Source organism: Oncorhynchus gorbuscha, linkage group LG24 (assembly GCF_021184085.1).
Source record: "Oncorhynchus gorbuscha isolate QuinsamMale2020 ecotype Even-year linkage group LG24, OgorEven_v1.0, whole genome shotgun sequence".
NCBI classification, from domain to species: Eukaryota; Metazoa; Chordata; class Actinopteri; order Salmoniformes; family Salmonidae; genus Oncorhynchus; species Oncorhynchus gorbuscha.
This window is the reverse complement of record NC_060196.1, coordinates 23,359,958-23,385,511: the sequence shown is the minus strand read 5'-3', so window position 1 is coordinate 23,385,511 and position 25,554 is coordinate 23,359,958. Positions and strand designations below refer to the sequence as shown.

Below are 25,554 nucleotides of genomic sequence, written 5' to 3'. Positions count from 1 at the left end.
TGTGGAAGGCTACCTGAAATGTTTGACCCAAGTTAAACAATTTATAGGCAATGCTACCAAAAACGTATTGAATGTATGTAAACTTCTGACCCACTGGGAATGTGATGAGGGAAATAAAAGCTTAAATAAAAATTGCTCTCTACTATTATTCTGACATTTCACATTCTTAAAATAAAGTGGTGATCCTAACTGACCTAAGACGGAGTTTGTACTAGGATTAAATGTCAGGAATTGTGAAAAACTGAGTTTAAATGTATTTGGTTAAGGTGTATGTAAACTTCCGACTTCAACTGTGTGTGTTTACTTTTTTTTATTTGTACTTAAACTCAAACAGATGTCTGCACTCCTCCGCGGGGGCACACTAAAAAATGCTCCACATAAATCGATCACTGTAAGGCATCTGGGGGAACATTGATCGTGTAATGGTTTGGAACTTCCGCAAGCCAGTCCTGTGCTATGTAATTTATTGCTCTTAAGACATGTACCAGTCTCCATTTATTTTCATCTGCTTTAAGGACGGGCAATAGAGATGTATTGTAGCAGCTCTGTGTTTCTATTAATACCCCTGCTTTTATCAGCCCCTCAATAGTCATGCTTATGCCTTCCCTCAGCTTCTGGTTTCCTATAATATTGGTCTTTTCAGGGGTGGTTAGCATGTGGTTTTAATTTAATGCTTACAGGACTTGCTGATTTCACTACTCCAACGTCTGTGTCATGTGACACCCCTTCTGGTAAGTGTTTGTTCTATTTCCTGCCTCTGCTGGTTATCTGGTGCGATCCCTTCTCCTAATTCTACTTGGTAAGTGTTCCATTTCCTGCCTCTGCTGGTTATCTGGTGCGATCCCTTCTCCTAATTCTACTTGGTAAGTGTTTGTTCTATTTCCTGCCTCTGCTGGTTATCTGGTGCTATCCATTCTCCTAATTCTACTTGGTAAGTGTTTGTTCTATTTCCTGCCTCTGCTGGTTATCTGGTGCGATCCCTTCTCCTAATTCTACTTGGTAAGTGTTTGTTCTATTTCCTGCCTCTGCTGGTTATCTGGTGCGATCCCTTCTCCTAATTCTACTTGGTAAGTGTTTGTTCTATTTCCTGCCTCTGCTGGTTATCTGGTGCTATCCCTTCTCCTAATTCTACTTGTTGGTTAGCTCTAACTTCTACCTCCTTTGGGTACCCATTGATTACTGTTGTGGGCAGTATTTTAATAAAGGCTTTATGAGTGGATAGTCTGTTTTGTTCCACTTGCTTATTTTCGCTTGTTTCATCATGGACCTAAATCATTTTCTATAGCCCCCTTATTTACTAGCAATGTAATGTGTGGAATGGGATCATAAATATTATACAATGTTTCCACCGTATGAATCATCCCTGTCCTCTACATCCATTGCTGCTCCCTGTTTCCCTATAATTATGTACTAGGACATAATTGGTACTGATTTGCCATTTGCATTTATTATCCAAAGTTGTTCTAATAAAGTATCTTGTTCGGGGTCATACTGCATTGTGCAGTGATACTCAGAGCAAAATCAATCAGCTTCAGGTATCTGAGCCTGGATAAACCTTCCCCACTACAGTTTTATCTATTTCTATCTTCATTTCTCCTAACCAATACATATTTGCTGTTCCTTTTGTCATTACCATTTGTAGGTTTTAGTCCCGTTACCCCTTCAGGAGAGCACTTCATTTGTATGCCCATTTTGCATAGAGCATCCCTCCCCAGTGTATTCATTGGGGTTTGTTCTGACACTAATATAGGAAGGGTCGCTGATTTATCATCAGCTGTTAAATGGACTGGACCTGTCATTGGAATTAACTGAGTTTGTCCCGAGAATCCTATAGTTTTGGCATATTTACCAGACATGGAGAGATCAGAGGCATAATTTGGACTTACACATGTGTAAGTGGCTCCCGTATCTATCATCATGGGTGTGCCTCTGTTCTCTATTTGAACCTGCAGGATAGGTTCTTGATCAGCTCTTGTGGCGATCACTGGGAACTGAGCCTCCCCTGTCGGAATCTCTGGGCACCCCTAGTATCCCTGATTAGGCCCTGCCCATGGGTTCACAGGACCCTGTGGTTGCTTCTGATTTTTGTTTCCAGCCTCCTCCAGTCTGTTTCCAATTATTTTGGTTCCTGTTTCCCTGTTGTTGCCAGGGGTTAATAGGACAATTTCGCCTAGTGTGTCCTGGCTGTCCCCAACAGATCCCAGGTGGTCCCAGCGGGCCCCTGTTTCCTCCTCTCTGATTGTTTTGCATAAGTCTTTGTTGCCTATTGCCATTATTCCATTGTTGGGGTTGTTGTGCATACACATTCACTACTGGTGGTGTGGGTTGTACTTGGGCCTGCTGGACAGGAGATGGCTGTAGTCCTCCAGAGGAGACTGCAGCCATTGTTCTGCTTCAGGCACAGGGGCTGTCACTGGAGCTTGGACTTTCCTTTTTTCCTTTGTTCGTTAGTTCTTCCAGCTGGAGCTGTATTAGCTTGTTCTGAATGTATTCTCCTTGTTCCTCGAGTCTTTGTTTATCCTTTCTGTATTTTCCCACTGCATGGATTACATGGTCACATAATTCTTTGTGTGATTTTGAAGACAGTCCCACCACGTCCTCCAGCCTGCTTCTCACTGGCTGGGGCATGGCCTCTATCACTGAGTTCCGGAACAGAGTTGTCATCAGTCTGTGCCCCTCTGGATCCCGTTCTGTTTCCAGCCTCTATCGTTTCAGCTGTCCATGTAGATACGCAGCTGGATTCTCTGTCTCCCCCAGTGCTTCCACTTTTAGTAACTTTTCAATCCTTGCCGGGTATTGCCTTCTTAGAGCACACCAAAAGTCTGGGCGGTGTGAGTCAGTCTATTCAATCTCCCAGTGTAGTCCCTATTGCCTCGTTCAGGTTACTGGACCTCCCTACATCCTCCTCCTTTTCCACTCCCACTACTCTCGCCAGCAGTGCCTTCAGATCCCCCACAGCCAGTATCTTACCCATGGTTTGCTCTTCACAAGTCCTTATCCATTTTCCTGCTCCATCATGGAGGTCAGGTAAACGGGCAAACAACCCTTCCAGGTCCTGCGAGCCCCATGGGACATAACCGCAGCCCTCTTTTTTCCCTTTCCCTGCCATAGACCATTTTCCTTAAAACTGGCTATACAGTTGAAATCGGAAGTTTACATACACTTAGGTTGGAGTCATTAAAACTCGTTTTTCAACCACTCCACACATTTCTTGTTATCAAACTATAGTTTTGGCAAGTCGGTTAGGACATCTACTTTGCGCATGACACAAGTTACTTTTCCAACAGACAGATTATTTCACGTATAATTCACTGTATCACAATTCCAGTGGGTCAGAAGTTTACATGCACTAAGTTGATTTAAACAGCTTGGAAAATTCCAGAAAATTATGTCATGACTTTAGAAGGTTCTTAGTGGGGCAAAAAAGTATTTAGTCAGCCACCAATTGTGCAAGTACTCCCACTTAAAAATATGAAAGGCTTGTAATTTTCATCATTGGTACACTTCAACTATGACAGACAAAATGAAAAAAAATCCAGAAAATCACATTGTAGGATTTTTTATGAATTTATTTGCAAATTATGGTGGAAATTAAGTATTTGGTCAATAACAAAAGTTTATCTCAATACTTTGTTATACACCCTTTGTTGGCAATGACAGAGGTCAAATGTTTTCTGTAAGTCTTCACAAGGTTTTCACACACTGTTGCTGGTATTTTGGCCCATTCCTCCATGCAGATCTCCTATAGAGCAGTGATGTTTTGGGGCTGTTGCTGGGCAACACAGACTTTCAAATCCCTCCAAAGATTTTCTATGGGGTTGAGATCTGGAGACTGGCTAGGCCACTCCAGGACCTTGAAATGCTTCTTACGAAGCCACTCCTTCATTGCCCGGGCAGTGTGTTTGGAATCATTGTCATGCTGAAAGACCCAGCCATGTTTCATCTTCAATTCCCTTGCTGATGAAAGGAGGTTTTCACTCAAAATCTCACGATACATGGCCCCATTCATTCTTTCCTTTACACGGATCAGTCGTCCTGGTCCCTTTGCAGAAAAACAGCCCCAAAGCATGATGTTTCCACCCCCATGCTTTCACATTCTTTGTCCTCCAAACACAACGAGTTGAGTTTTTACCAAAAAGTTATATTTTGGTTTCATCTGACCATATGACATTGTCCCAATATTCTTCTGGATCATCTAATGCTCTCTAGCAAACTTCAGACGGGCCTGGACATGTACTGGCTTAAGCAGGGGGACACGCCTGGCACTGCAGGATTTAAGTCCCTGGCGGCATAGTGTGTTACTGATGGTAGGCTTTGTTACTTTGGTCCCAGCTCTCTGCAGGTCATTCACTAGGTTCCCCCGTGTGGTTCTGAGATTTTTGCTCACCGTTCTTGTGAACATTTTGACCCCACGGGGTGAGATCTTGTGTGAAGCCCCAGATCGAGGGTTTTTGTATGTCTTCCATTTCCTAATAATTGCTCCCACAGTTGATTTCTTCAAACCAAGATGCTTACCTATTGCAGATTCAGTCTTCCCAGCCTGGTGCAGGTCTACAATTTTGTTTCTGGTGTCCTTTGACAGCTCTTTGGTCTTGGCCATAGTGGAGTTTGGAGTGTGACTGTTTGAGGTTGTGGACAGGTGTCTTTTATACTGATAACAAGTTCAAACAGGTGCCATTAATACAGGTAACGAGTGGAGGACAGAGGAGAATCTTAAAGAAGGTCTGTGAGAGCCAGACATCTTGCTTGTTTGTAGGTGACCAAATACTTATTTCCCACCATAATTTGCAAATACATTCATTAAAAATCCTACAATGTGATTTTCTGGATTTTCTTTTCTCATTTTGTCTGTCATAGTTGAAGTGTACCTATAATGAAAATGACAGGCTTCTCTCATCTTTTTAAGTGGGAGAACTTTTTATTTTCATTTTTACAATTTTTTATTTCACCTTTATTTAACCAGATAGGCTAGTTGAGAACAAGTTCTCATTTGCAACTGCGACCTGGCCAAGAGAAAGCATAGCAGTGTGAACAGACTACACAGAGTTACACATGGAGTAAACAATTAACAAGTCAATAACATAGTAGAAAAAAAGAGAGTCTATATACATTGTGTGCAAAAGGCATGAGGAGGTAGGCGAATAATTACAAGTTTGCAGATTAACACTGGAGTGATAAATGATCAGATGGTCATGTACAGGTAGAGATCTTGGTGTGCAAAAGAGCAAAAGAGTAAATAAATATAAACAGTATGTGGATGAGGTAGGTAAAATTGGGTGGGCTATTTACCGATAGACTATGTACAGCTGCAGCGATCGGTTAGCTGCTCAGATAGCAGATGTTTGAAGTTGGTGAGGGAGATAAGTCTCCAACTTCAGCGATTTTTGCGAATTCGTTCCAGTCACTTGCACAATTGGTGGCTGACTAAATACTAGTATCTGATTATTTTAACTGTTGTCCTGTAACCCCTATTTTTTTCAAACCCCTCTCAGTCTAAGTTCTCTCAGTCTAAGCCAAGTTTTACTTAAACGTCTATGGGTACTAACACAAAATGTCGTTTCATTGATTGTGCTAGTTCCTCTAATGTAGATCCAATTCGCCCTACTGTCCATGAACTAAAACCACTCTCTCGCTCTGCTTTTAATAAGTATCTTCCAACAGGACCGTTTATCTCTGGGTGACTAGACCACACCCTAGTTCCTGCTACCTCTATCCAGGTTACTTTTATATTTTCTAACTACTGTGCTGCACCCAGCATCAGTTGCTTTTCCAGTCTTTTTAGATACCTATTCTATTCTTTCGTTGCAATAACACTTCCACTTCTATTTTCACAACTTTTCTTTGATTTCCGGGAACCTGATAATGTTCTGTCTTGCACCTGTGTATTCTTTGTTTTGTTTGCCTCTTACTTTGTTTCTCTAGTCTAGACACTCGCTTTCTTTTTTTTGACCTCTTTGAGCTTCTTATTGTATCCATACTATTCTTTGTTCCCTATTCTCATTCTGTTCTGCCATTCACTTTTATATATTTTTTAAAATAATTTATGTCCGGACGGCAGGTCCATGTGCATAATTCTCCTACCCACATTTCTATCATTACTATTTCCTGTGCCGACCACTGTTTTAATCAGTCGTAGTTTTAAAGTTTCTTCTTTCAACTGGTTTATGCCACCATCTGCAATGGTAAATTGAGAAGTTATTATCTGTACCCACCTTACTCTTAACTCCAGACCACCTGGTAACAGACATTTTTCTGTAAATGTTTGATCACCATACATTCGTACGTTGGGTCCAGGCCAAGAGCGTCCTCCCTACCAGGTCACACTTAAGTTACGGTCCAGGAGCGGTTCGCTTCCAGACCGAATCCTTCTTTTACTCTTTCTTTCACACTTGCTCAACCCCGGTGGAAACCGGGCGCGTCCTCCCTACCAGGCTGCACTTAAGCAGCGATCCAGGAGAGGAGCTTCCCCACCAACGAGAAGAATTCCACACTTACCTTTACGCATATCTTTATGCTTTCCCCAAGCGACCTGAAAATGCAGCCCTTCTCTGATACACTTCCCCGACCCACATGACTCGGCCTGATTGAATGAGATTAATTAATTGCACTCGCAACTAATTGCGATTGCAACCTCAAATGGGTTGAACAAACAAGTCCGGCCAAACTGAATTGGACAAACAATCCAAATGTAACGGATGTGAAACGGCGAGCTTAGTTAGCGGTGGTGTGCGCTAAATAGCGTTTCAATCGGTGACGTCACTTGCTCTGAGACCTTGAAGTAGTAGTTCTCCTTGCTCTGCAAGAGCTGCGACTTTTGTGGAGCGATGGGTAACTATGCTTCGTGGGTGACTGTTGTTGATGTGTGCAGAGGGTCCCTGGTTCGCGCCCGGTTTGGGCGAGGGGACGGTCTAAAGTTATACTGTTACACAAACTCAAACAGACTGAACAAACTGGTCAGATGAACCACCGAAATAAAACAGGTGAATAACCCCACTCAACTGAGCCAATCAAAACTGATGTGGCACAACCCCCCCCCCCCCTTTGCATACTCCCTTTAGAGCTATTCAGCCTTTTAACAAGAAATACATTCTCTTAACCTCTCTGGTACAAGGTCCCACCTCGACAACAGCCAGTGAAATTGCAGGGCGCCAAATTCAAAACAACAGAAATCCCATAATTAAAATTCCTCAAACATCCACCATTTTAAAGATAAACTTCTTGTAAATCCAACCACAGTGTCCGATTTCAAAAAGGCTTTACTGCGAAAGCACACTATGCGATTATGTTAGGTCAGCACCTAGTCACAGAAAACCATACAGCCACTTTCCAGCCAAGGAGAGGGCTCACAAGTCAGAAATAGTGGTTAAATTAATCACTAACCTTTGATGAGCTTCATCAGATGGCACTCATAGGACTTCATGTTACACAATACATGTATGTTTTGTTCGATAAAGTTCATATTTATATCCAAAAATCTCCGTTTACATTGGCGCGTTAAGTTCAGAAATGCAGTGTCTCAAACAAATATCCGGTGAAAGTGCAGAGAGCCACATCAAATTACAGATAAACTTCTCCTTAATGCAACCGCTGTGTCAAATTTAAAAAAGGCTTTACGGAGAAAGCACACTTTGCGATTATGTTAGGTCAGCACCTAGCCACAGAAACCCATACAGACATTTTCCAGCCAAGGAGAGCGTCACAAAAGTCAGAAATAGCATTAAAATTAATCACTTCCCTTTGATGATCTTCATCTGGTGGCACTCCCAGGTCTCCGTGTTAGACAGTAAATGTTTGTTTTGTTCGATAATGTCCCTCTATGACCAAAAACCTCCATTTTGTTTGCATGTTTTGTCCAGTAATCCGAAGTCCTGACAAAAAGTTTTTTTAAAGTCCTCTGGTTGTTTTGGTCATAAATAATCAGTAATATTTCAACTGGACAAAAGCTTCATCAATAGGAAAGGAGAAACAATCAGGCGCATGGCTGAGGAATGGAAACTTCCACTGGCCACTGATTGAAAGTTCTGTATCTCCCTCATTTGTCAGAGTAAAAGCCTGAAACAATGCCTAAAGACTGGGCACATGTAGAGGAAGCCACAGAGCTCGTGAACTGGGTCCTAAGTCTTTGTATGGTGAATTGGCTTTCAATGGAAAAACAGCCTATCAAAATAATAGTACTTCCTGGTTGGATTTCCCCGGGTTTCCTCCTACCATATCAGTTCTGTTATACTCAGACATTATTTTAACAGTTTTTGAAACTTTAGAGTGTTTTCTATCCAGATCTACTAATTATATGCATATCCTATCTTCTGGGCCTGGGTAGCAGGCAGTTTAATTTGGGCACGCTTTTCATCCAAAATTCCAAATGCTGCCCCCTACCCTAGTGAAGTTAACAGAAAACACCTATACTAACTGTCTGGTACTCAGCACTCTGGTACCCAGCCCATGAGCTCATGTTGTGCAACATAGGCTAGGCCTACTATATAATAGGCTAGGCCTGTTACTAGCCTGTTCAACCTCTTTCGTATCGTCTGAGATCCCTAAAGATTGGAAAGCTGCCGCAGTCATCCCCCTCTTGAAAGGGGGAAACACTCTAGACCCAAACTGTTACAGACCTATATCCTTCCTGCCCTGACTTTCTAAAGTCTTCGAAAGCCAAGTTAATGAACAGATCACCGACCATTTCGAATCCCACTGTGCCTTCTCCGCTATGCAATCTGGTTTCCGAGCTGGTCATGGGTGCACCTCAGCCACGCTCAAGGTCCTAAATGATATCATAACCGCCATCGATAAAAGACAATACTGTGCAGCCGTCTTCATCGACCTGGCCAAGGCTTTTGACTCTGTCAATTACCGCATTCTTATTGGCAGACTCAATAGCCTTGGTTTCTCAAATGACTACCTCGCCTGTTTCACCGACTACTTCTCAGATAGAGTTCAGTGTGCCAAATCGGAGGACCTGTTGTCTGGACCTCTGGCAGTCTCTCTATGGGGGTGCTACAGGGTTCAATTCTCGGGCAGACTCTTTTCTCTGTATATATCAATGATGTCGCTCTTGCTGCTGGTGATTCTCTGATCCATCTCTACGCAGACGACACCATTCTGTATACTTCTGGTCCTTCTTTGGACACTGTGTTAACAAACCTCCGAACGAGCTTCAATGCCATACAACACTCATTCCGTGGCCTCCAACTGCCCTTAAATGCTAGTAAAACTAAATATATGCTCTTCAACCAATTGCTGCCAGCACCCGCCCGCCCGACTAGGGTCACTACTCTGGACGGTTCTGACTTAGAATATGTGGACAAATACCTACAGTAGGTGTCTGGTTAGACTGTAAACTCTCCTTCTAGACTCACGTTAACCTTTCTAGGGCAGGGGAACCCCTCGACAACATTCCGCTAAAAAGGCAGTGCGTGAAATTCTAAAATATTTTTTTGAAATATTTAACTTTTACACATTTAAGTCCAATACAGCAAATGAAAGATTAACAAAATGTTTATCTTCCCATCTTGACCAATTTCAAAAATGCCTTACAGCGAAAACACAACATATGATTATGTCGAAGAAAACACACAGCCATTTTTTCCAGCCAAAGATAGGAGTCACAAAAAACAGAAATATAGATCAAATTAATAACTAACCTTTGATGATCTTCATCAGATGACACTCATAGGACATCATGTTACACAATACATGTATGTTTTGTTCGATAATGTGCATATTTATATCCAAACATCTCAGTTTACATTGGCGTCTTATGTGCAGTAATGTTTTGATTCCAAAACATCCAGTGATTTTGCAGAAATACTCATAATAAACATTGATAAAATATACAAGTGTTATTCACAGAATTAAAGATAAACTTCTCCTTAATGCAACCGCTGTGTCAGATTTCAAAAAAACTTTACGGAAAAAGCATAATCTGAGAACAGCGCTCATAACCCAAAACAGCCAGAGGAATAGCCGCCATTTTGGAGTCGACAGAGTTGGAAACAACACCATAAATATTCATTTACCTTTGATGATCTTCATCAGAAGGCACTCCTAGGAATCCCAGTTCGACAATAAATGACGGATTTGTTCCATAAAGTCCATAATTTATGTCCAAATAGCCACTTATTGTTAGCGTGTTCAGCCCAGTAATCCATCTTCATGAGGTGCAGGCACTTCGTCCAGACAAAAACTCAAAGTTCCGTTACAGTCCTTTAGAAACATGTCAAACGATGTATGGAATCAATCTTTAGGATGTTTTTAACATAAAACATCAATAATGTTCCAACCGGAGAATTCCTTTGTCTTCAGAAAAGCACTGGAACGAGAGGTAACTCTGTCTGGAGCGCGCATCATTAGACCACTAACTCAGAGGTCTCATGAGCCCCTCCTTTATAGTCGAATCCTCATTCAAGTTTCTAAAGACGGTTGACATCTAGTGGAAGCTGTAGGAAGTGCAACTTTATCCATATCTCAATGTGTATTTGGTAGGCCAAGCTTTGAAAAACTACAAACCTCAGATATCCCACTTCCTGGTTGGATTTTTCTCAGGTTTTTGCCTGCCATATGAGTTCTGTTTTACTCACAGACATCATTCATTAGAAACTTCAGTGTTTTCTATCCAATACTAATAATAATATGCATATAATATACATATATTAGCATATATTAGCATATATTAGCATCTGGGACAGAGTAGGAGGCAGTTCACTCTGGGCACGCTATTCAAAATGCTGCCCCCTATCCCAAAAAGGTTAAGCATCTCCAATCCAAAATTAAATCTAGAATTGGCTTCCTATTTCGCAACAAAGCATCCTTCACTCATTCTGCCAAACATACCCTCGTAAAACAGACTATCCTACCGATCCTTGACTTCGGCAATGTCATTTACAAAAGAGCCTCCAACACTACTCAGCATATTATGTAGGATCACAGTGCTATTCATTTTGTCACTAAATCCCCATATACTACCCACCACTGCGACCTGTATGCTCTAGTTGGCTGGCCTTCGCTACATATCCGTCGCCAAACCCACTGGCTTCAGGTCATCTATAAGTCTTTGCTAGGTAAATCCCCGCCTTATCTCAGCTCACTGGTCACCATAGCAACACCCACCCATAGCACGCGTTCCAGCAGGTATATTTCACTGGTCATCCCCAAAGCCAACACCTCATTTGGCCGCCTTTCCTTCCGGTTCTCTGCTGCAAATGACTGGAATGAATTGCAAAAGTCAATGAAGCTGGAGACTCATTTCTCCCTCATTAACTATAAGCATCAGCTGTCAGGGCACTGCACATCTGTAAATATCCCACCCTCATCCCCATGTTATTTTTTTTTTTTTTTGCTATTTTGCAACCCAGTATCTCTACTTGCACATCATCATCTGCACATCTATCACTCCAGTGTTCATGCTAAATTGTAATTTACCACTATGGCCTATTTATTGCCTTTCTACATTTGAACACACTGTATATAGATTTGTTCTCAACTGGCCTACCTGGTTTAATAAAGTTGAAATAAATACATGTTTATTATCTTTCCATTTTCGCCTAAAATTACATACCCAAATCTAACTGCCTGTAGCTCAGGACCTGAAGCAAGGATATGCATATTCTTGATCCCATTTGAAATGAAACAATTTGATGTTTGTGGAAATGTGAAATGAATGTAGGAGAATATAACGCATTAGATCTGGTAAAAAGATCTATATGTTATGTTTCATCATCTTTGAAATTCAAGAGAAAGGCCATACATTGAGATAGGAGTCTGTGTCATTTAGATGTTGTCCACAGGATGGCAGCAGTGTGTGAGCAAAGTTTCAGACAAATCCAGTTAAGAATAACATCACTACACAATATTTTGTATCAAGTCTGCCAGGAGTTTGCCCAAATGACCTGAATTGGTCCATTTATACATTTTCAAGTACATACCTATAGAGAACATACAAAAATGCTATGGTAATACAAAATTAAAGTTTACACACTCCCAGGAATGTCATTCATGATTGATCATTCGCTTCCCTACAGAAAATACACTAACCTTCACACATCTAGATGGCCGGGGGTGGGGGGGTCAAACTGTAGAACCCAGTTCCTACATTTGAATATAAAAGCAAAACTATGCTATATTGTATCTCTGGGACCCTCAGGATGACAAATCAGAGCAAGATTACTGAATGTAAGTACATTATTTACCTTCAGAGGTGAATGTATCAAACCAAGTGCCATGATGTGTTTTGTTGTTGTGCACTCGCCTCAAACAATGGCTTGGTATTCTTTTTGCTGAAATAGCTACTGTAAATTGGACACTGCAGTTAGATGAACAATCATTTAAGCTTTCTGCCCGTTATAAGACATGTCTATGTCCTGGAAAGTCGGCTGTTGTTTACATTGTCATTCTAGTCACATTATTGCATATTGAGCAATAATTGTCCTGGTTTAGGGACACCGATCCAATAGAAGTTAAGCAAATTGCTTCTCTTTACAACAGGAGTATAGCCTACCTGGCTGGCATGAAAATGAACCACGGGAAAAGCATCATCCATTTGCTATTTAAGTGCATAGACAGCATTTTTTTTCTCTACTCATGTTCCGAGATAGGTGCATGATAATGGTCCATTCTGAATAAAAACAAATTTCACACATATTACGTTTTGATTTTTTTATACATTCAAATTATGATTTGAAATGTGTATTTTACACCCCTTTTTTCTTCCCAATTTCGATCTTGTCTCATCGCTGAAACTCCCCAACTGGCTCAGGACAGGCGACGGTGGTGTCATGCGTCCTCCGAAACATGACCCACCTATCCGCGCTCCTTAGCACCCACCAGCTTAACCCGGAAAATGAACCCGGGTCTGTAGTAACGCCTCTAGCTCCGTTGCGCCCATATCCTTTCTATTTTATTCAGCTATGTTCAATTACATTTTTCATACTCTAAAATAATATAACATAATTCCAAGGAATTTTAAGCAAATCTTTTCTGACAAATGAACTAGTATCCCATAGCCAGATCAGGGCCTAACACTGAGTAAGCTATTCTGTTCTTCTGAAATAGACAGAATTTTCTTCATATCATGTTTCTTTAGACCCGTCTAAAATAAATAATGGATTTATTGTGAAGGTGTAGGCTAAATTAAATTGGATTTATATACTTTAAAAAAATGTAGATGTGTTGTTAATGGCCGATTACCGTGAGACCGGCAGTTATTTGCTTGACAATCACTGGCTGACAACATTTCATGACCACCACAGCCCTATTTCATACCATTTCTTTCAATGAGTCAGTCACCAGTTACAAAGAGCAACCCTTTTTCAATGACAATGACTTTCATTGGTTCATGGTTCATGTAAGGAAGAAAGGCATCTCTTATATTGCCGGAGGCTACGTTTTCTACCACACTGCAGTGGAAGAAAGGATACTACCGTATTTTAGAATAAATCTCATTGAGGTTTGAAATTCCTCTCATCCTGGCTCTTTGTAGACTTATTTCTCTGCAGGCCCCCCCTAGCATATCATTGCGTTTGATGCATGAGTGGTGTGCTCAGGCGGGTATTCGGTATCAGTCCCTTTTTCAGGTGCCTCTTAACAGGCTCAGCAGAGCCCCACTATAGATACATTACAGTAGATGATTTCTATCTTTTTGATACTGTCTCCTGCCCCATGTTCCATTCTGGAGGGCCAAGTCGACCCACGCAGTAAGGGCACACCTGTGAGGGAGAGACCTGCCAGTTGGGATGGGGGGGGGGGGGGGGGGAGAAGGGAGCTTGGTGAAATACTGTTGAGGTTGCAGTACGTGGAGAGTGACTGCATGTATATAGTATATGTAGATTTATTCACTTAATTGTTTCTTACTAGGGAAATGCATTAAGCAAGGGGGATAAATATTTAACAGTCCCCAATTGGAGACCTAATGGAATGCAGGAATTGGAGAGTTTCATTAGTATACTGTTTTTTTGTACCTTTATGAGAAAAGTCATGTTTTTTCTTTCTGTATCCACAGAAAAGTAGAACCTAGTACCTTTAGTTTACAAGCTTGAATAATCTTTGCTGTATTCATAAGTTAGCCGAGCTAGCAGATTGTAATGGGCTAATGTGATGTCCAATTAGGTGTTACATGAAGGGTACTGTTTGGTGTAGCACAGAGAATCTTTGACTAACCTTAACTTGGCGATACTATATTTGTTCTCGATTCGGCCTAACATGCATCTTCTAAAATATCAGTGTCCAGTTGCAGGTGGTTTGTTTGAATTTAGAAAATGCTCCGTTTACGTGTACACTGCCATCTTGTCTATTTCAAATCCTCTCTCATTGAGCGTGACAGGTGAGTGACATGCGGCACTTTTAGGTGGACCCAACTGTCTCAATCAATGAGAGAAGATTTGTACACATTATTGGATTACTTCATGGAGCAAAACATTTATTTATTTTAATAACAGAGCATTTTCTAAATTCAAATGCATCAATAAAATTGATTAAATTGCTGTTTTTCCTCATCAATCTACACACAATATCCAATAATGACAAAGCAAAAAAAGGTTGGTCGAAATGTTTGCAAATGTATAAAGAGAAATGCTAAAATATCACTTAAGTATTCAGACCCTTTACTGATTACTTTGTTGAAGCACCTTTGGCAGAGATTACAGCCTTGTCTTCTTGGGTATGATGCTACAAGCTTGGCATACCTGTATTTGGGGAGTTCTTCTCTGCAGATCCTCTCAAGCTCTGTCAGGTTGGATGGGGAGCGTCGCTGCACAGCTATTTTCAGGTCTCTCCAGCGATGTTCAATCGGGTTCCAAGTCTGGGCTGTGGCTGGACCACTTAAGGACATTCAGAAACTTTTCCCGAAGCCACTCCTGCGTTGTCTTGGCTGGGTGCTTAGGGTCGTTGTCCTGTTGGATGGTGAACCTTTGCCCCAGTCTGAGGTCCTGAGCGCTCTGGAGCAAGTTTTCATCAAGGATCTCTTTGTACTTTCCTCCGTTCATCTTTCCCTTGATCCTGACGAGTCTCCCAGTCCCTACCGCTGAAAAATATCCCCACAGCATGATGCTGCCACCACCATGCATCACCGTAGGGATGGTGCCAGTTTTCCTCCAGATGTGATGCTTTGCCAAAGAGTATCAATCTTGGTTTCATCAGACCATAGAATCTTGTTTCTCATGGTCTGAGAGTCCTTTGGGTGCCTTTTTGCAAACTCCAAGCGGGTTGTCATGTGCCTTTTACTGAGGAGTGGCTTCCGTCTGACAACTCTACCATAAAAGCCTCATTGGTGGAGTGCTGCAGAAATGGTTGTCCTTCTGGAAGGTTCTCCCATCTCCACAGAAGAACTTGGGTTATTGGTAAATTTTAAGAATGATGGAGGCCACTGTGTTCTTGGGGACCTTCAATGCTGCAGACATTTTTTGTTACCCTTCCTCAGATCTGTTGCTCAGCACAATCTTGTCTCGGAGCTCTACGGACAATTCCTTCGATCTCACGGCTTGGTTTTTGCTCTGACATGCACTGTCAAAGGGGGACCTTATATAGACAGGTGTGTGCCTTTCCAAATCATGTCCAATCAATTGATCTTACCACAAGTGGACTCCAATCAGGTTGTAGAAACAGCTCAAGGATGATAAATGAAAATAGGATGCACCTGAGCTCAATTTCGAGTCTCAATGCAAAGGATCCGAATACTTAGGGAAATAAGCTATTTCTGCTTTTTATTTTTTATTAATACATTTGCAAAAATGTAAAAAAAAGAAAAACTGTTTTCACTTTGTCATTCTGAGGTATTGTGTGTAGATTGGTGATAAAAAATAATAAAATACATTTTAGAATAATGCTGTAATGTAACAAAATGTGGAAATGTGAAGGGGTCTGAATACTTTCTGAATGCACTGTAGATTACGTCCTGTACTTTCCTGTCACATTGTGCCCTTGTCCGTTTGACTATTAAGGGCTCTGAGGTCCTGGGAGCGAGAGTTGCCAGTTCTAAAACTGAAGCAGAGTTGTTTCTCCTCCGGTTTGCAGTGCTCAGGGACAGAGTCGTTTATTTGATTCATGTATTTATCTTTACTGCTCTCTCTTGGCTGTGCCCAGTCCTCTGTGGTATCCAGGTTGTAGGGACTCTTTTCTCTCTGGGACTGCTGTAAATTGATTGAGGGTGAGGACGAGTTCTGACTGAGAGACATGGCAGCTATTTATTATAGAGAGGGCAGGGAGATGTAGAGAGAGGGAGGGAAGGAGCTAACTGAATTTGATTTTGATGGTGTGAACTATAAAGAAAACAAAAGGCAAAGGTCCACTCTTTAAGTTCCGTTGATAGCTTCTTAACTCTCTTTTAACTGGTCGTTCACCTCTGTAACTTCTTGGCTCTTGTCAGGAGGGAAGTACCCTGAATTTAGGAGTTAACTTCACTGGAGAGGTGGAAGCGTTTGCTCTAGTTTTGTTTGGGGGTTTGTGTTAACAAGAGGCCCAGGCTAAGGGTTAGTCATGGTTCTCTTCATACGACTGAAAGGTGGACCTTTTTAAGGAAACAACAAGGTGCTGTCTTCGGTTTGCTGCCTTTCGTCAGGCACTGGTTTCAACATGGCTTTTATACAGTACCCAAGCTTATTCAAGAAGGCTAAACTCCTTTTCTGTTTTCTGTTTTGACTCTCAGTTCATAGGATACAGGTGAATGTTAGATGAAAGTAGAAGTAGGAAGTAGTTGAATATTTGGCACTTCACATATCCCTCTATTTGTTTTGTCTTTCTCTCTTAGGGCTCATCATCTTCCGTTCGGTCCCGTAGTGTCTCCCTCCTGCCAGCCTCCTCTTCGCCTGGTACCCAGAGGCACTTGGCGGGTTTGGGCACACCCAGCAACATCGTGACCATCACCCACCACAAGTCTCCAGCCGCTGCCCAACGGGCCAAAAACCAGTGTCCTGGCAGACTGCTGGAGGTCAAAGAGGTGGGTGGAACCAGGAACTGTCCCTCTCTGATGACATCATCATGGATTCATTGATTATTCATTGTTGTAGACGCTAGGCAGACTGTCTGCCAAATTCAACCCAATTCCAGCCAGATTGGAGTCATGGAGTTTGGATTTTTAAATGAACTAATTCCACATTATGGAATATTTCTGTTCAAAGTACATGACCCAGTCATTTCAAGTTGACCGCAACATTGACCCCAACACTCTTGTTTCAATACTGCACTCTATCCCATGTCCTATGCATTCAGTGTTTCTGCCGACCCTCTGGTGGGCCGTTGGTGCAGTGAGTTCATAAAATATTTTTGGGCCTGGGCGTTTGACCCGATCAACATTGACTACACTGCTCTCTATGTCTGTAGCTTGATCTGGCTTTGCATTTCTCTGTATACATCCATACTGCTTAACATGGCATGCGACAAAAGGGATATCTAGCTAATAGGCAAGCTAATGTTGTACCTATGGAGTGAAGTCTGAACTAGAGAGAGGTGGTGTGTCTTTATGGTCTACATACTGTAGGGGCATTATAGCAGTAACTCCAGTTTCTGCTAAAATGGTTAAGTAACCAACTGAAGAATTTGGCATTGATTTGCATAAACATTTTGATACTGAAACTGCCCTTTTTGAATTCTTCCTCCAAAACTGATCAGAGTCACAACCGTCGAAATAACATTTGGACCAAGGCGCATCGTGATATGGGTTCTACATCTTTTATTTCGTGAAACGGCACAAAACATTTTTTTTTTAAACAAATGAAACGTGAAGCTATGCTTTCAGCTGTGCTCACAGGCAACTACACATAAACAAGATCCCACAAAACACAGTGGGGAAATGGCTGCCGAAATATGATCCCCAATCAGAGACGACGCTAAACAGCTGCCTCTGATTGGGAATCATACCAGGCCAACAGAAATTGGACACTTCTGTTACAATAACAAGAATGGAAGCTTTCTGGAAAGTTGGGTGTTACTTACAACGTCATTCTAGTCACATTAGCACACGTTAGCAACAACCGTCCCAGTACAGGATCACCGATCCCGTAGAGGTTCAAACCAGACTGAACACACTGTGAGCACAGCAATCTGGGTTAAGCAGGCTACTGCTCACATGCATTCATTCATAAATGTAAGCTTTGCCTTTTATAACGACTGATTTTGTAACCTTTCTGTATAGCCTGTCTGCAGTTGCTTATCGGGATTTATTGAAAAAGATGACGCTATACTGTACTATAGGCCAGAGACAGCAGATAAGAACTTGATGGAATCACGATTGTCTGACACTTTTAGCTGTGCAGTCGCCTCATTCACAACTTTTGTTTAGTTAGTCCTAGCGGTCTAGTCTTGTTCCTGCTATTGTCAGTGGGCTGTGTACTTGTCTGCTGAATTATATAGATAAGATGACTTGAATACATTTTCAGCTGATGGAAATCATTCTCCAAGTGATGACAGTGTATTCTTCTATCCATCAGGGATAAACTGTTTTTCCTCTAAGCTTTGAAAAAAGTAGGCCTATTTTTGTTCCTTATTATTATGTCTTTTCCCTAAAATATTCGCAGGTTAGCATTTTTCGTCATGAATCTTGTTCTGGAGCCAGCTCTGTGTAGTTGTCACTAGCTGGCACAGCCACAAAGTCCTCAAATCTGATTTTTGAACCCGAACCTTAACCACACTCCTAAACCCTAATGCCTAACCCTAACTTTAAATGAAGACCAAAAAGCTAAAAAAATAAATAAATAAAAATCATGAACTTTTACAATATAACCAATTTTGTCTTTGCTGCTGGCCTATCTAAGGGGAAATTGCTCAGTTCTGCCTCCAGGACAAGACTCATGACAATAAACGTCAACCTGCGAAATATTTGGCTGTATACAGCTTTAGACACCGTCAGCAACCGAAGCTGGTGCAGACTAGAGTTGTCTTTGACTTTGAGGCCTGGTATATATGGAGTATTGGCAGTGGACACACTTGTGTGCTGTACCATTGCCTCTGTCGGACATTGCCTTCCAGGAATGGGTAACGGGCTGAACATTAGTTCCATTAGTTACTGTACATCTGAAGCCTAGCTTCCTGCCATCCAGGACCTCTATACCAGGCGATGTCAGAGGAATGCCCTAAAAATTGTCAGACTCCAGCTACCATAGTCATAGACTGTTCTCTCTGCTACCACAGAGCAAGCGGTACCGGGGCGCCAAGTCTAGGTCCATGAGGCTTCTTAACAGCTTCTACCCTCAAGAAATAAGACTCCTGAATGTCTAATCAAATGGCCACCCAGACTATTTGCATTGCCCCCACCCGCTTATTTTACACTGCTGCTACTCTGTTTATTATCTATGCATAGTCACATTATGTACTGTACATGTACTGTACATATTACCTCGTCTAACCGGTGCCCCCATACATTGACTCTGTACCGGTACTGTATATAGTCTCGCTATTGTTATTTTACTGCTGCTCTTTAATTTTTTTTCTTATTTTTGTAAGGTATTTTGTCTTAAAACTGCATTGTTGGTTAAAGGGCTTGTAAGTAAGCATTTCACTGTAAGGTCTACCTACACCTGTTGTATTCAGCTCATGTGACAAATAAAATTATATTTGATTTTACTGATGGTTCTACATGGCACAAATAACAACATTCTTTGCCCGTTCTGGATAAAGGACATGATGGTCAGAACTCATTATTCCTGCTGTACCTACCGGACACTGTATCAATGCACAGGTATGGGAGCCAACAACAACGGCTGCTCTCTTTTGAGGTTCTGCTTCTGGAACAAGTTGGCTTTGTCCAGGTTCTCTGAAACATGGAACTCTAAAAGGGCATTGGTGAAAAGTACACCAGCTAGAAGGATAGCGTGTAATCAAAACTTAGCTGAGGAATTGGATCACCTAACACCACAAGGACTCCACTAGGGAATATGGAGACATTTTACCAGGCTCCCCATGAAACTGTAGCTCTGGTATTTTTCTTCAATGAATGCATTTTTCTACTTGGGATTCAAACAACACTGTGCCAGGTTATTGACATTCTTGGAAGAAGTACACATTTTCAAGAAGCTTTTGATAAGATCATTTGTGCCTGGATGATTCAAGTCGTTAGATTCCCCATTCAGATCAGATTCATACGCTGCGTCAATCTTCACACGAAGAACCACTTTTTTTAAATGAGATCTTCTCATAAAAAACATTAACAGAAAAACGACTTGAGGAGTGGCAACATTTCTCACCATTTGGAAAGTAGACTTGTCACCTGAAATGAACCCAGAGTGATTTGAGTAAATATCAAGCAGATGGTTTGACTGTTAAATTACCCAAACACTCATTTGGGGCCATCTCTGAATTTGGACTTGGATTATAGGAAACGGGGTTATCTTTCTTTTCTCTATGCTGTTTCAAGCTTGTGCTAACCTGCATTCTGCCCAAAATGAGCCTTGTTACATTACCCTTTTTCCATGACCTGATTTACATCCCCTCCCTCCCAGAGGCTTGGTAAGTTGTAGTTGTTAACTTAAAATGGCACCAGTTCCAGTTTAACAACGTCACTTGTAGATAAACTCAGAATTAAACCAATGGAAAATCGATCAAGCCAATAGAAGATGGCAGAATCCACCGTTTTCCCACCTGTACTCTGCACTTTGTTGTACCAGTAGAGTGATTCATCTGCCGGGCCACGCACACACTTTTTAGTTTCCAGAGTGTTCCTTCGCTCGTAGCTTCAGGCGGCACTCGGATGTGAATGTCCCTTGACAGCTCTGTTCCCTGCAAAAATGCAGATTTGATGTCTATGGAATGAAGTGTCCATTTTTTCTGGCAGATCACTGAGGCGCATGTCGGTGAGTCTTTTGGGAGTTGTTTAGCAGCCAGCTCCTCTAAACCTCTAGCCACTAGATGAGTCGTTTGGGAGTTGTTTAGCAGCCAGCTCCTCTAAACCTCTAGCCACTAGATGAGTCGTTTGGGAGTTGTTTAGCAGCCAGCTCCTCTAAACCTCTAGCCACTAGATGAGTCGTTTGGGAATTGTTTAGCAGCCAGCTCCTCTAAACCTCTAGCCACTAGACATGCTTTTGGCACTATTCCAGTTAATGATTCTTTAAGGGTACATACCCACCTTGTTGAGACACATTTTTCCTCCAATTACTGAGCTCATCTAGTTTAGCTGAGTCAAATAACATGTCCTTTTGTTTTAAGTACATCATTTTGAATGTCATTCTGATTTTCTTGATTTTCCATTGGCTCAATTCTGAGATTATCTACAAGTGACAGGTCAGCTGACCCTGTTGTACCAGAAAGTGTAGCTGGTTCAGAGTACTGCAAGTTGTACCAGTTCTGGTGTTTTCCTTTTGGCTTTTCCTGCTCGTCCAATGACGGTTGCTGTGTGTGGAATACCACTTTCTCTGTCCATGTATTTAACAGTTTGTCCAGTTTTCAGATTGAAATAACCATGTTGTCTTTACACGTGGCTGCTGTTGAATGTTTTCCTCATTTGAACGCTCAACAGTATTACCTGTGTCATGGTTGAAGGTCTCTGCTCCATTTCCTGTTTCAGTGTCCATATCATTGGATGCGACATCTGGTAGATTTGTGTCTGTTAATTTGTCCTTTTTGTCATTTACATTAGGAGGCTGATTCTCAGCAACAGCCCCTCCGTCTTGTTGATCATTTACTTTCCACAATCTTGAGTGATGCACCCTGACAATGGTGCCTCCGTGACTCACAAATATCACCACACCATCCTTTGCACTCTTGACAGTCAACTCGTTTGTAGTACACTTTGTTTTCAGTCTCGTACTTCTCATCGGTGGGTCGACACTTTTTTACGTAGAGCAGAATTCTCTCTGAACACTCTCTCCTTCAGTGAATGCTTTTCTCGCTGCATGTAGTGCTGAAAGGTGCTGTCCCATCCATGCACTCACATTGTTCCCTTCTAGTTTTGGTGGCTTGTCAACAAGTACAGAGGGAAGATTAGGGTTCTACCCCAACACTAGTTGTTGTGGGCTGTAACCATGAACATTGTGCATTGAGTTTTTTGCCATCAAAGCTCCAATCTAGGGCTGTTTTCCAGTCACATCCATTGTCTTGCTTCACTTTCTGTGAGTGTTTGATTATGTCTCTCCAGAAGTCCATTTCTCTATGGACTGTATGCAGCAGTTGGCTTTACTTCCATGTTGAATTTCTCAGCCATTTCTCTTATTTCATTATTATTGAATTCTCCTCCATTGTAACTGTACAATTTCTGGGGCGGGCCTTGCACACTTATCCAGGAATGAATGAAGTGCTTGACGATTTCTCTGGGCTTCTTTGTATTCACAATGCTTCCAGCACTGAGGCATATGATTTGGTCAATCATGTGAAAGGACACAGTGTGTGGTACTCTCTCATGTAGATCTACAGCTACTGTTTCATCGTACTTGGAAGCCAGTGGCAAACCAAAAGCTGGTCTGGCATGTCTCAACACTGTTAAATATCTGCCGTAGAATGGAAATACACATTATTCCTAGAACTGCTGAGTCATTTCTGAACTCTGTCAACTGTAGCATGTCCAAACTGTTTGTGACGTTTTAAAATTGTTCTCATGTTCTCTCAGAATTTGCATGTGCTCTGTTTCCATCAGAATCACATTTTTTACATAGACTCTGTAATGCCTTTGTCAAAAATGTTTACGCAATAGTGGCCTGAGGTAGTAAGTTCAAGGGTCACTGGTTGTTTAAACATCACTGCCTTGTCATTGTTTATGTCTAGTACAGCCCCTGACTTCTTGAGGGAAGCTTTGCTTAATAGTACGGGGATACAGTGGCTTGCGAAAGTATTCACCCCCCCTTGGCATTTTTCCTATTTTGTTGCCTTACAACCTAGAATTAGAATAACTACCACTTTGAAGATAAAACATATTTTTTATTGTGAAACAAACAAGAAATAAGACTGAAAATCAGGATGTGCATAACTATTCACCCCCCAACCCCCAAAGTCAATACGTCGTAGAGCCACCTTTTGCAGCAATTACAGCTACATGTTTCTTCTCTATAAGCTTGGTACATCTAGCCACTGGGATTTTTGCCCATTCTTCGAGGCAAAACCGCTCCAGCTCCTTCAAGTTGGATGGGTTCTGTGCTGTATACAATGCTTTGTAACTATTTAATCTTTCAGCAATCTTTAAGTCATACCACAGATTCTCAATTCTCAACATTTAAATGTTTCCTCTTAAACCACTCGAGTGTTGCTTTAGAAGTATGCTTAGGGTCATTATCCTGCTGGAAGGTGAACCTCCATCCCAGTCTCAAATCTCTGGAAGATTGAAACAGGTTTCTGTATTTAGCACCTTTCACCATTCCTTCAATTCTGACCAGTTTCCCAGGCCCTGCCAATGAAAAACATCCCCCACAGCATGGTGCTGTCACCACCATGCTTCACTTTTGGGATGGTGTTCTCGGGGTGATGAGAGGTGTTGGGTTTGCGCCAGACATAGTGTTTTCCTTGATGGCTAAAAAGCTCAATTTTAGTCTCATCTGACCAGAGTACCTTCTTCCATATATTTAGGGAGTCTCCCACATGCCTTTTGGTGAACACCAAATGTGTTCAGTGTTATCTTTGGTCTCTTTGTTGCCTCTCTGATTAATGCCCTCCTTGTCTGGTCCGTGAGTTTTTGTGGTCGGTCCTCTCTTGGCAGGTTTGTTGTGGTGCCATATTCTTTCCATTTTTTAAATAATGGACTTAATGGGGCTATGTGGGATATTAAAAGTTTCTGATATTTTTTTATAACTCAACCCTTATCTGTACATCTCCACAACTTTGTCCTTGACCTGTTTGGAGAGCTCCTTGGTCTTCATGGTGCCGCTTGCTTAGTGGTGTTGCAGACTCTGAGGCCTTTCAGAGCAGGTTCATAAATACTGAGATCATGTGACACTTGGAATGCACATAGGTGGACTTTATTTCACTAATAATGTGACTTCTGAAGGTAATTGTTTGCACCAGATCTTATTTAGGGGCTTCATAGGAAAGGGGGTGAATACGTATGCACGCACCATTTTTATGTTTCAAATAAATACTTTTTTTTTCACTACACCAATTTGGACTATTTTGTGTATGTCCATTACGTTAAATCCAAATAAAATCAATTTAAAATACAGGTTGTAATGCAACAAAATAAGAAAAACGGTCTTTCTCTTCTTTAAGACACACAGAATCCAGTGTTCTGATCAACGTTCCCACACCGTCATCCTTGTTCAAATCCTCCACGGATATTTCCAGTGCTGTATCTCTCGCTCGTCCCTCGAGCGATAATAACATCGCAAGTGCTTGCTTTTTCTCGTCCAGATTAGTAACCTGTGTCCAGATTCCAACTTTCATACGACCTCTTGTCGAAGTGAGGTGGCACATTGCAGTTAACTTTGGTAGCAGAGGATGGCTATTAACTTAAAATGACACAACAACTAGGTTCCAGTTTAACAAAGTTTACTAAAACGTATTTTCACAAAACATGGTTGCCATTGTACTCAGACCAGGCCCATCCACAGTGAGGCTACCACCAGGCGTACTAATAACAGAGTGACTGCGCCGTAGTGGCAGAAGTATAAGGATACTGAAAACATGAACTTAACAGGTAGTGAGTAGTTGTGAATTTGTGGGTTGTATAGTAGGAGACTCAGGCTGTAATATTTCACACCCCAGTGAATCTCCACATGATCAAACCTCTGCTCAGTCGAATGGAAACACAGCACACCAACACTCACTGGGTGTCAAAACCCAAACCCAACACCCCCTGTTGAAATCCATCACATCCTCCATGTGAACACTGGGAGTGCTGCCATCATGCTGTTGCCTTTCACTCGCAGGTTCCATCACAATCCGACCAGCTCAGAAACTAGACCACATGACTCCAGCAGTGCTGCCTGTCACAACTGGCTGATGTGAACCCATCAGACGCCTGGACCCAGTGAATAGAGCAGCACCACTGGGCATTTAGACATCCACGGCTCAAAGGTTCAGTCAGGTCAGGCTATTTCTATACTCATTGTCTCTCCAGTGGGAAATGAGGGGAGGCAGTTTATCTCTGCCTAGTGTCTACCTCCACACTGGCTGCCATTTTGAACCAAGCTATTTTAGTTTGTCCACTCTCCGTGGATCCTCTATTCCTTTGCTCTGGAGTCTTAAGACAAGTGGATGTAATGTGTATACAAAGCATATATATATATATATCAAAATAATAGAACTCACTGGGAATCGTCAGGGTGTGTCATCATTTGAAGGATGTTCAAGCTCGTGACAGTTTTCCAGTAAAGGAGGCTGGTCCCTGACAGAGGGAGACTGTGGCCTAATTCAGTCAGGCTATATCTACTGATGGGCTGTCTGTCTCTTTCTCTCTCTAAGTCGAGGTTGTGTTAAATCAACCGTGAGTGTGAAGTCTCACATCTGCCACCTGAGAGGGATTTGTTTTTAGATTCTACTGCAGAGTACTGTATTGGGCTCTGTAGGAAATACTCTTAGGCTTGATGACCCTGGGCTACATCGCTTTTTCTCCTTTTTTCTCTCTCTTACTATTCCCTCTTTCCTTCCCTCTCTCTCTCTTTCCTTCCCTCTCTCTCTGTCCTTCCATCTCTCTCTCTTTCCTTCCATCTCTCTCTC

At 41.9% G+C, this 25,554-nt stretch overlaps 1 protein-coding gene across 2 annotated transcripts in view; it reads left to right on the top strand.

Annotated features, from left to right (window-relative positions):
- LOC124012044 (oxysterol-binding protein-related protein 10-like) overlaps positions 1-25,554 on the top strand; it is a 165,549-nt gene that overhangs the window by 66,010 nt on the left and 73,985 nt on the right. For both annotated transcript variants that reach the window (XM_046325410.1, XM_046325409.1), the window contains one exon: positions 16,736-16,924. In XM_046325410.1, the coding sequence (XP_046181366.1) occupies positions 16,736-16,924 (189 nt within the window). The remainder of the gene's footprint in view (positions 1-16,735; positions 16,925-25,554) is intronic.